This window comes from Danio rerio, chromosome 18 (assembly GCF_049306965.1).
Source record: "Danio rerio strain Tuebingen ecotype United States chromosome 18, GRCz12tu, whole genome shotgun sequence".
Taxonomy (NCBI): domain Eukaryota; kingdom Metazoa; phylum Chordata; class Actinopteri; order Cypriniformes; family Danionidae; genus Danio; species Danio rerio.
The window spans coordinates 53,773,967-53,786,393 of NC_133193.1; the positions used below are offsets into that span (position 1 = coordinate 53,773,967).

Genomic DNA, 12,427 nt, shown 5'->3' on the forward strand with positions numbered 1-12,427 from the left:
TATGATTGCAGCTGAATGGAGAGTGGAGAGAATTCTCTCTTCAATGACTGATAAATGCATCAAAGTAAAATAATAACAATCAATATTCATTTATTGACGAACGCTGCGTTTAAATCAGCTCACTCATTGCTTTACACTGATACAAACCTGTACATCAGCACTGCTCATCCAGCTGATAGACACACACGACATGATATAATGGCGGGATTAAAAGCATTAATCATTTAAAATCATGACTGATGAAGTGCATTAAAACAGTCTCAGGGCTGTAGATCAGAGCTCAGCGCAGTGTTCTGGCCATGTGCATCTGCTTCTGGTATCTGCTGTGGATCTCCTGCAGCTGAAGAGCAGAACAGTTCAGCAGGAGAAATGATGCGGTGTACAGCTGATGGAGAGGTGTCATTTACTCACCGCGTGTTCAGAGCTGATCTTCTTCAGCTGATTCTCCATCTGCAGCATCACTGGAGTCAGAGTTTCTGCACTGTATCCGCTCTGATGCTGGAGATGGAGACTCTGACCAACAACAACACACAACGTTTAGTGCCAGAGGATGGATGGATGGATCAGTCAATCAATCAATCAATCAATCAAATTAAACCAAACACACAGCATTTGGTGGCAAGATGATGGATAGACGGGTCACTAAATCAACATTGTAGACGGACAGTAAATCCTCACCCGCTCTCCAGAGTCCAGAATCCTGCGAGATTCAGCAAACGCAGCAGCAGCGAGGAGAGACGGAGGAACATGGAGAAGATCAGAATCCAGAACTGAGACTTCCAGGAGAAACTGAGCCAGAGACTGATGCTGCGCAGAGGCCTGAACACACACACACACACACACACTTTACTGTGTTCCTATGATTATACTTCACTACCACACACACGCACACATATACACACACACAAAATAACAGACATGTGCACTCATACACATGCGCACACACAAGAAAACACACACACGCAAATGCACACGCATGCACATATACAAGCATGCATGAACAAACACGCACCCACACACATGCCTGCACAAACATGTGCACACACGAATGAACACACACACACAGCCACATGCATGCATGAACAAACATGCACCCACAGCCACACACACATACACACACACACACACACACACACACACACACACAAGCATGAAAACACACATGCATGCACAAACACAAACACGCACATAGCCACACGCACGAACACACACATGCTTGAACAAACACGCATCCATACACACAAACACACATGCATGCACAAACACAGCCACATGCATGAACACACACACGCATGCCCAAACACACATGCACACACAAGCGCACAGCCACATGCATGAACAAGCATGCAAGCACGCACACACAAACACACACGAACACACATGCACGCATAAACACAAACACAAACTCACAGGTGAGCAGGCTTGACAAACCACCTGTAGAAAACACTTTTCTTTCTTTTTCTCTCTCTCTCAACACACACACACACACACACACACACACACACACACACTGTATGCATATACCTGGCTGACTCTGCAAGCTCTCTGCAGAAAGTGCAGCGGGTTGGGTCGTCCGAGGCTGTAGTCGAGTCGTTTGAGGATGATCCTCTCCATGCGCCGTACGTCTCCACATGAGTACGCTCCATCAGTCACGAACGCGAAATCTCCCACCGTCGGCGGATACACCTCCTCATATTTACAGGACAGCAGCATGGCCGTCACACACACCAGCTGCAGATACTGCTTCGGCACCGGGTTACTCTACAGACACACACCACAAACATTCTATTGTTGAACAAAAAAGGAGATATTTTGAAGAATGTTGGAAACCTGTAACCGCTGACATGCATATGAGGAGAACTGAATACTATTAAAGTCAGTGGTTGCAGGTTTTCAACATTCCTCAAAACATCTTCTTTCGTCTTTAATAGAAGAAAACCATTTTATAATCAGCCTCTAAGAAACGCTGGGTTGTTTAAACTGACCCAATCTTTGGGGTAAACTTGGTACTATTCATTTATTTATTTAGAATTGGGTTTAGATGAACCAGCATTGGGGCGGCACGGTGGCACAGTGAGTGGCATGATCGCCTCACAGCAAGAAAGTCTCTGGTTTGAGTCTCGGCTGGGTCAGTTGGTGTTTCTGTGTGGAGTTTGCATGTTCTCCCCGTGTTGGCGTGGGTTTCCTCCGGGTGCTTCGGTTTCCCCCACAGTCCAAACACATGCGCTATAGGGGAACTGTGTAAGCTAAAGAGTCTGTATATATGTGTGAACGAGTGTGTATGGATGTTTCCCAGTGATAGGTTGCAGCTAAAAGTGCATCTGCTGTGTGAAACATATGCTGGAACAGTTGGCGGTTCATTCCACTGTGGCGACCCCAGATTAATAAGCTGAAAAGAAAATGAATGAATAAACTAAACCGTTTAGAGTGCATTGACTTCTATAGGGGGGGAAACAAATAATGTTGAAGTCAATGGATACAGGTTTCCAACATTCTACAAAATATCTTCTTTTGTATTTAATACACTTAAAAAATATTTATTGGAGTAACACAATTTTAAAGTGGTTGCCAAATTTATGATCTGAAATTAAACCAAATTAGGTTGAACATTACTTAATCAGCCCATATAAAAGTTTGCAACCACTTTAAATAATAATCTATATAGTAAATGAGTAAATCTAACCAATCATATCATTCAGTGTAAAAGAAAAACTCAAACTGCTTTCAAACACGTTAAGAGTGAGTAAATTAGGACAGAATTAACACTTTTGGCTAAACTCCCGCATGACATATTTCTGTGAATGAAGCGTGATGTGTTAAATGTGTGTTAATCAGCTGATCTCAGACCTGCAGGAAGCGGTCGATGATGCCGACGGTCATGAACAGAGTCTCGGGCTGCAGTCTGAACTCTCTCTGCACCTGCATCAGCCAATCCAGAGCCAGCGCTCGCATACCTGCAGACACCTGCTGACCCTGCAGATAACACGGCCTGACGGAGAGCGCAACCTGCAGGATTGAAGAGGGCTTATTCTGCAGAAATCACTTCTGTAAGGGGTTTAAACACAGTGTGTGTGTATCTCCAGCAGCCTCTGATGCTCATCATGAGTGAACTGTGTTCATTATAATCAGACTTGATGCAGAAACACTGTGATGGACATTCTCCTGCAGTACGTGTCATCAGAGGGGGAAAGCCCCGCCCATTATTCTTCATCTCATTAGCATGTCCAGCAGGCCTGAGTGAGAAGCAGCCGTCTGTCCATTAGCCATCAGAGTGTTTGAGCTGCTGAAGATGATGTCAGCATAGACTAAGAGGATTATAGATGTGGAGTTTTAGATGAACAGAGACAGGAGCCACATAGACTGACACAAGCATCAACACACACTGAAGCACACACACACCTGACCAGCGCTCACAACACACACACTGCTGCTCTACAGCTGTCACTATGCTCATGCAAATGCATCTGAAGCTCCGCCCTCTTCTGAAAAGAGCACAATCTCATTTGCATTTAAAGCGACAGTCACCAAAACACCACAATTAGGATCAAAGCCTGAAAGGGTCAGTTTCAGAGAGCTGGAGAACATTATCTGTGTGCTGTTCTCAGCTCAAACACACACTCTAGACACAGCAGAGACGCATTTACAGCATGTTAAAGGAGCAGAATAGGTCTCCTTTAAGAGCTGTAAACTAATTGCATGGTTCATGTGATTCTTTAGACAGTTTCTAAAGACCTTCAGCCTCATTTCCTTCATTTGCATGAAAAAAGGAAGTAAAGCTAGGATGTGTTTTCACCTCGAGGTGTTGTAAATAAGTGTAGATGTCTCGCTCATATTCACAGCACATCTGCGCATCAGCAGCGTCTCCGGAATCCTGAATCTCCTGGAGCAGAAGACTGGAGAAACACTGAGGAGAATCAGCCTGAAACACAGCAGCGGCGGCGGCACAGTCTGGAGCCTGAGGAACCGGCTGATGGAGAACACACAGTTACTAATTCATTCATTATGTTTTATCAACAGCATTGGCTATATTTATGGCAACACTTGTATTTCTTTTCTAGTCCAAATATCTCCATATTCTTAAATCTGTCAGCATTTTCCAGACGAGCACAAAATATAGTGTTGAGTTCAGAAATTTTTAGAAATCCTCTACACAAGCAGAATAATCTGACAACGGGATAATAGATCAATCCGGACTATTTCACTCACCCTTATCACATTAATTTGTGTTCCCATAGCAACTGTAGAATCACCACAACAGGTCAATTACTGTAGTTGTTGTGTTACCATAGCAACTGTAGGATCATCACAACAGATCAATTACTGTGGGTGTTGTGTTACCATAGCAACTGTAGGATCATCACAACAGATCAATTACTGTGGGTGTTGTGTTACTATAGCAACTGTAGAATCACCACAACAGAGTACTTTACTACACTATGATTCAAAAACAACAGTATTTACCATAATTTTATTATATATTTTTCATATGTCTCACTCATGAACATATCTATGTTTAGGTGTATTGACCATGCTGCACACACACACACACACACACACACACACACACACACACCTCTGGCGTTTTCTCCTTCTCTTTGGCCACGCAGTTGGATTTTGCGCTTTGCTTCTTCGCGCGCGCAGCTTTCGGCTTCTAATGAAGGAAATGATGTTATATCACGCTACAGACAGAGGAAGGAAAGTGTGAGCTGTTGAATAAAACGTGACCCGCTGGACTTCACTACTGTACCTTCAGCACCTCCACTACTCTCTCCAGCCCGATCAGGTTGGACGCGTTTCCTAACGGGACTCTGGAGCGGAGAAAATACGGTGCTGCCTGCGGCTTCTGCGCACGCGTGGCGGCGGATTTGGAGCGCGCCTGAGGAACAATCCAGCAAATCAACCGCAATAACACTTCATTACATCAACAATAACTCTCAGAAACACTTCATTACGTCTACAACATGTCTCAGAAACACAGCGGACTCTCAGAAACTCTCCAACACTTCATCACATCTACCTATCTGATCGACTTATAAACACTGCTTACTCGTGTAACTCGAGGCGACATTGCTTTATTTGGCTGCTGTTCTTGTTTTCAAGTATAAAGTACTCCTCAAGTAATGCGATTTAAAGTTTATACGCCGAAATCTGCGCGCTAATTAACATGGACACACTGCAGCTGCTTTATTATGCGCGTTCCTTTCCCGCGAGCGCGCGCAACGTGCACGACAGTGACATCTGATTACGTCAAAAACAATTACTAATGTTCATTTTAAAATTATTTATAATAATAGTACATTGATTTTGATGCATTTCTTAAACCAAATGCGTTAATCTAAATGAATAAATAAATATAGGCTACTTCATGAAAATAAATGCAAAAATAAATCTTCCATTATAACAAACTGGCGTCTGTTATCATCTTGCAGTGAGATCCTGGTTGCTAATTTATTCTAGAAAACGCATATGACCTGAAACTCAGCGTGACGTCCTCACCTGAACACCCTCACCTGTCCATCAGGAGATGCTGGAGCTGGAAATGAGTCTGAGCCGCAGAACAGCCTCCGCAGCCTGATGACCTTTATATTCATATATAGAGCAGATATGAGTGTGTGCATGCCCGCTTTATGTTTCATATAGGGTAATATAAAACAGAGATGATGATTATTTACTCAAACAGAACACACCTGAGACTCTGCAGGAGAAGAAGATGATGAATTCTGGAGGCGCAACCACACACACACGCACACACACACACATGCATGCATGCACACACACATTCCTAAAAAGTAAAGGATTTGTTTTCAATAGTTTGGTAAGTGAATTACGGTTTATAATGTACTTGCCTTAAACCCTACATTTTAATAAATGCTGTTGGCGTAACCCAACATTGGGTCAAATATGGACATTGATTTATTTTTTATATTTTTAATTAATTTTAAATGAGACTTTTTTTAGGCTGATGTTGGGTTAAAACCAGCCAGCAGTCTTCAGTGTTTACCTTGTACATGTTGAATGTCAGTGTTGAAGGCCGTGACGGACTGCAGCTCTGAACATCTCTGCATGCGGTTTGATGAAGTCCTGATGGAGAATGGAGTGTGTGCGTGTGTGTGTGTGTGTGTGTGTGTCTGCGCTGATGTTCATGGGCTCCGTCAGTAATTGTGCAGTGATATTTACATCAGTGTTGTGGTGTTCAGCTCCCTCTGTCAGATAACTCACACACTTAACATTTGAAGTGATATTCCCAAATGTCAGACGGAGGAAATAAACAAACAAATAAATAACAAAGTCAGACGTCCTGCAGAGCCCGAGCAGATCTCCTGGAGCCCAGTGAAGACCGAGGCTTTATCTGGAGCTCACACACTTCTCTTCTTTTAAGCACTCATGAAAATGTGCTACAGATTATAGTAACACACACACACACACACACACACACACACACATATACATATATATATATGTGTGTGTGTGTGTGTGTGTCTTATTTATGGACTAAATGTCCCCATAGGTATAGCAATACCAGTTAGTTTTGTGTGCGTGTCAGGTTTTGAGTGTGTGGTTGTATGTTTTTGCAAATGTGCCAGGTTTGGAGTGTGTGTGTGTGTGTGTGTATTTTAGGTTTGGACTGTGTGTTTGTGGCATTTATGAGGACCAAATGTCCCCACAAGTATAGCAATAGCAGCTGGATGTGTGCACGTATTTCAGGTTTGGGGTGTGTGGTTGGTTGTATGTGTGTGTGTGTGTGTTTCAATTTTGGAGTGTGTGATTGTGTGTCGGGTGTACGGTTTGTGAGTTTTTGTTTGTGTGAGTGTGTTTGTGTGTGTCAGGTTTGGAGTGTGCGATTGATTGGTTGGTTGTATGTGTGTGTGTGTGTGTGTGTCAGGTTTGGAGTGTGTGCTTGTGCAAATGTGACAAGTTTGGAGTGTGTGTGTGTGTTTCGATCTGGAGTATGTGGTTGTGTATCAAGTTTAGGGTTTGTGAGTGTGTGTATATGTGTGTGTGTGTGTGTGTGTGTGTGTGTGTGTGTGTGTGTGTGTGTGTGTCAGCTTTGGAGTGTGTGATTGTGTGCTTGTGGAAATGTGCCATGTTTGGAGTGTGTGTGCTGTGTGTGTGTGTGTGTCAGGTTTAAGGTTTGTTAGTCTGTGTTTATGTGAGTGTGTTTGCGTGTGTCAGGTTTGGATTGTGTATGTGTTTGTGTAGAAGAGAGAGAGTGTTCAGTGTGTGTGTGTTTGTGTTTGTGTGGAAGAGAAAGAGAAGTGTTCAGTGTGTGTGTGCGTGTGTCTGTATTTCAGGTTTGGATAGTGTGGTTGGTTGTGTGTGTGTGTGTGTGTGTGTGTTTGTGTGGAAGAGAAAGAGTGTTCAGTGTGTGTGTGTGTGTGTGTTTGTGGAAGAGAGAGAGTGTGTTCAGTGTGTGTGTGTGTGTATTTCAGGTTTGGATAGTGTGGTTGGTTGTGTGTGTGTGTGTGTTGATAGAGATGGATGGCTGCTGTACGCTCCAGTGTTTAGCCTCTGAACACAGGCTGGTTCTCTGACAAATGAAACACACTCTCCATCTCTCTGTCTCTGTCTCTCTTGCTGTGTGTGTGTGTGTGTGTGTGTGTGTGTGTGTGTGCTCGTGTGTGTGTTTCCAGCATGTCGACAGCTCAATCTCTCCTCCAGCACTGAGCGACAGCTCACACACACTGAACACCATCACTGACATGAACACAGCATGAGCAGATGAAGAGTGTGTGGAGGGAGCGGCGCACAGTAAATCATCATAACCCCGCCCCTTCATCTGATCTGCATATCTGAAGAGACCCGCCCTCATCTCTCCATGCTGGATCTGTCCAATAGTATCCCAAGATTTTTGCTAATTGTTTCCCAGCCTTTTCCATTAGCACGTCTGCAGTTATTAGGGGTGTATTAGTGTACATACGGTGTATTAGGGGTGTGTGTGTGTGTGTGTGTGTGTGTGTACTTTATTTAATCCATATTAGTGCACATGTATATATCATGACCTCCTAATGACGACATCACATCTCTCCTCCACCTGTAGCTGCTAATGATAAAAATAATACACAATAATAATATTCATCAAACTTCCTTCAGCTTAGCCTCTATTTCAGGGGTCGCCACAGTGGAATGAACCGCCAACTATCCCAGCATATGTTTTACACAGTGGATGCCATTCCAGCTGCAACCCAGTACTGGGAAACACCCATTCACACTCATACACACACACACACTCGTACACTCCTGCCAGTGTAGTTGATCAGTTCCCCTATAGCGCATGTGTTTGGACTGTGGGGGAAACCGGAGCACCCGGAGGAAACCAACACGGGGAGAACATGCAAACTCCACACAGAAACACGAACTGACCCAGCCGAGACTCAAACCAGAGACCTTCTTATGCTTACTGAACATTAAAAATAGCATGATGTGTAGTGTTGTAAGTAAGAGTGTTGTCGAGCTGCTCTCTCCAGGCTCCGGCTGTGAATCAGGCTCTCGTCCTTCCTGATGCTGCGTTTTATTACACTGAGGAGTGATTACTTCCCCGGGTCGCCCTTGGTTAGATAGATATTGATTGAAACACTGAACACACACACACACACAATTTCTTCCTCCCTCTCTCTCTCTCTCTCTCTCACACACACACTCACTCACTCACTCATTCACAGATGCGCACACACAGACCCACACCACTTAATCATACACATTCACTCATTCAAACACACATGCATACATACACAAGCACACACAAACACCAACACACAAACTGACACTTTCATGCATGCACGCACACACGCACACTCACACACACACTAGTGATTACTTACAGGAGCAGTATATGTTCATAATGGCCAGCTGTGAGTACAGTGTGAGCCACTGGTGTGTGGTGTGTGTAATCTGCTGTTATAACACTAACACTAACACTGTCACTAACACTGTCTCACACACACACACACACACACACACACGCACTGGCGTGCCGCTCTGCTTGTCTCTGATTGCTGCAGTAATTGTTTTGGCAGTGTCCTCGTCTGCTGGCGCTCAGAGATTGTGCCAGAGCTGAGAATGTGCTGTCTGTGCCCTGTCTGTGTGGTCCGACCAGAGGAAACATTACATCTGCTCCAGCCTCACATTATGAAGCATTGCTTTAGCTGTTGTGTTGCTATAGCAACTGTAGAATCACCACAACAGATCAGTTACAGTAGTTGTTGTGTTTCCATAGCAACTGTAAAATCACCACAACAGATCAGTTACAGTAGTTGTTGTGTTACCATAGCAACTGTAAAATCACCACAACAGATCAGTTACAGTAGTTGTTGTGTTACCATAGCAACTGTAGAATCACCACAACAGATCAGTTACAGTAGTTGTTGTGTTTCCATAGCAACTGTAGAATCACCACAACAGATCAATTACTGTAGTTGTTGTGTTACCATAGCAACTGTAAAATCACCACAACAGATCAGTTACAGTAGTTCATGTGTTTCCATAGCAACTGTGGAATCACCACAACAGATCAGTTACAGTAGTTGTTGTGTTACCATAGCAACTGTAGAATCACCACAACAGATCAGTTACAGTAGTTGTTGTGTTACCATAGCAACTGTAGAATCACCACAACAGATCAGTTACAGTAGTTGTTATGTTACCATAGCAACTGTAGAATCACCACAACAGATCAGTTACAGTAGTTGTTGTGTTTCCATAGCAACTGTAGAATCACCACAACAGATCAGTCACAGTAGTTGTTGTGTTTCCATAGCAACTGTAGAATCACCACAGCAGGTTGTACAAATTTTTTATTATGGTTCAAAAACTCGATTATAAATTGGTCTAATATTTTCACGAGCCTCCAATCGTTAGTTTGCTGCGAGTGAAATATGAGAGGTGGAGCTAAAACATAAACCCCACCCCTACTTAATATTCTGTTACAGTTGGAAATCATACTGAAGTAACAAAATCCCTTTAGTCATTCCACTTGTTGGCCATCTATGAAACGTCTCTCAGGCAGTGGACTCGGGCACTCTGTTTGAATGGGGAAACACCAACACGTCTTAAAATGTTTGCTAAGCTTACTTTTCAATTTAATTTTGGGAATCACCAATAAAATTATCCCACAACTGTGTCTTTAGTTTAATTTCTAAATGTTGGAATCAAACAAAATCTGCAGGAAATCAAGTCTGGCCGAGCCCCTTTCCAGGAGAATGGTCAGCCTATAGCGATCGATGATTGGCTCCAGTTCTAGAAGGCGGGGCTTTATTCGCCATATTGACTGTTACACTTTTCCCCATTTAAAGCTATACGCGTGACATGTCTGGTGTATTCTAGAGTCTTCGAGTAAAACGTCGGGTGCACACTGACTTTACGTTCATATTTAAGCAGCATGCCCCAGTTTGTCGTCTGAAAGCATTGTGAAATGATCACTGATGTGTGTGAAGGACAGGTGAAACTGAATAAGGCACGGAGAGCCTGTAGAGTTCGCTCTGCTCATATTAATAATGTATCGAGCGTGTGCTGCCGTTTTAATGTTCCTCCTGGCTGACTTTCGGGAACCTCAATGATATATCAATAGCTTGTTTGTCTTTTAATTAGCTATTGATTATGTTTATTAAGGTGATTATTTTTGCTTTTTGTCCATGTGAGAGGGAAGTAGAAAGAACTCAAAGACAAATTGTGACCATTAGAGTTTCTTTTCAGCGTGTGGAAAGTGTTGTAAAAGCACAGCTCCATTCACAGATTCTCTATAGAGCTGATACTGGATTTACATCTATGAAGCACTGAAATATGTTTTGTAGAATGAACACTGAGTCAGTGTGTTACCATAGCAACTGTAGAATCACCACAACAGATCAATTACTGTAGCTGTTGTGTTACCATAGCAACTGTAGAATCACCTCAACAGATCAATTACTGTAGCTGTTGTGTTACCATAGCAACTGTAGAATCACCACAACAGATCAATTACTGTAGTTGTTGTGTTACCATAGCTACTGTAGAATCACCTCAACAGATCAATTACTGTAGCTGTTGTGTAACCATAGCAACTGTAGAATCACCTCAACAGATCAATTACTGTAGCTGTTGTGTTACCATAGCAACTGTAGAATCACCACAACAGATCAATTCAGCACTTTGGTATGGTTCAATAAGCTACTGTAGTGTTTTTTCGTGTGTTTTAAACTGTGTGAATGGGTAACTGTAGTCATCTGAAGATCAAATCATGAGTCTATTATCCTGCGGAAATCACCATGACAACTTTTCACAGCGATAGGGGATAAAAACGACAAGGCAAGTGCTCTTGAGCTTCATTTCGAAGTGTGTGTGTGTGAGAGAAAAAGAGAGAGAGAGAGAGAGAGAGAGATCGTGCCCTGCGATCACTGGCCTGTGAATGATAAATAAGTCATTTCCTTGTGTCTTGTGGAGGCGAGCGAGTGAGCGGATCTCTGCGTCTGCATGTTCGTCTGCTGGTTTCGGGATGATTAGACGCTGAGGAAGATGATGATGATGGATGATGGATGATGCTGGGCGAGAGACATGACCAGCCCTCATTAACCCACACACACAGCGGCTCAACTCTTTATCACTCCACATAAGACAGGCCGTTTCTATGCCTCTCGCTCAATTTGACTCAAACACACCCCAGACTAAATATAAGACATTAGGAGCTCGAGCAGTTTCAGCCTTTAATATGCACGTCCACAGCCGAATCAGGAGAAGCGCAGCACTTACAGATCATTTAATCTCGGATGGAGACAGTGTGTGTGGTGGATGAATATGAAGATCAGTCACTGAGTCTCGGCCTATTAGGATTCATAAGCTTCATCAGCAAGGGAAACATTCATTCACTCATTCATTTTCTTGTCGGCTTAGTCCCTTTATTAATCCGGGGTCGCCACAGCGGAATGAACCGCCAACTTATCCAGCAAGTTTTTACGCAGCGGATGCCCTTCCAGCCACAACCCATCTCTGGGAAACATCCAGACACACATTCACACACACACTCATACACTGCAGACAATTTAGCCTACCCAATTCACCTGTACCACATGTCTTTGGGGAAAACCGGAGCACCCGGAGGAAACCCACGCGAACGCAGGGAGAACATGCAAACTTCACACAGAAAAGCCAACTGAGCCAAGGTTCGACCCAGCGACCTTCTTGCTGTAAGGCGAACGTGCTACCCACTGCGTCGCCTGCAAAGGAAAACACTGATCTACAATCTTTTATTTATATATTACACAGCAAAAAAAGCTGTTCTTACTTAGACTGTTCATCTTGTTTCTTGTCCAAATATCTAAAGATTCTTAAATCATGAAGCATTTTAAGATATTGTCTTGTTTTCAGAAATAATATGTCAGAATGAAGTGAGTTTCACCTGAAAACAGCCACAATACAATGAGGGAAGCAAATAAACTTATGTCAAGCCTAAAATAAC

The 12,427-nt window shown here is 43.3% G+C and overlaps 1 protein-coding gene across 3 annotated transcripts; it reads right to left on the reverse strand.

The window, feature by feature from the left end:
• Nucleotides 1-65: 65 nt before the first annotated feature.
• Nucleotides 66-5,161, reverse strand: ccnb1l (cyclin B1, like). 3 transcript variants are annotated; one of them, XM_073929041.1, is made up of 9 exons: nt 5,048-5,161; nt 4,748-4,876; nt 4,574-4,651; nt 3,794-3,967; nt 2,848-3,006; nt 1,525-1,761; nt 679-819; nt 412-513; nt 66-340 (listed from the first exon to the last, which is right to left on the reverse strand). In XM_073929041.1, the coding sequence occupies exons 1-9, from the start codon at nt 5,066-5,068 to the stop codon at nt 281-283; spliced, it is 1,101 nt and encodes a 366-aa protein (XP_073785142.1). In that variant the 5' UTR covers nt 5,069-5,161; the 3' UTR covers nt 66-280.
• Nucleotides 5,162-12,427: the final 7,266 nt, after the last annotated feature.

What these genes read in the sequence shown, in the direction of transcription:
- ccnb1l (XM_073929041.1), bottom strand. Translation starts at nt 5,068, where the DNA reads ATGTCGCCTCGAGTTACACGA. An exon ending in TGTCGCCTCGAGTTACACGA is followed by an intron (nt 4,877 to 5,047) that starts GTAAGCAGTGTT and finishes ATTGTTCCTCAG; the next exon opens with GCGCGCTCCAAATCCGCCGC. An exon ending in AGAAGGAGAAAACGCCAGAG is followed by an intron (nt 3,968 to 4,573) that starts GTGTGTGTGTGT and finishes GTTCTCCATCAG; the next exon opens with CCGGTTCCTCAGGCTCCAGA.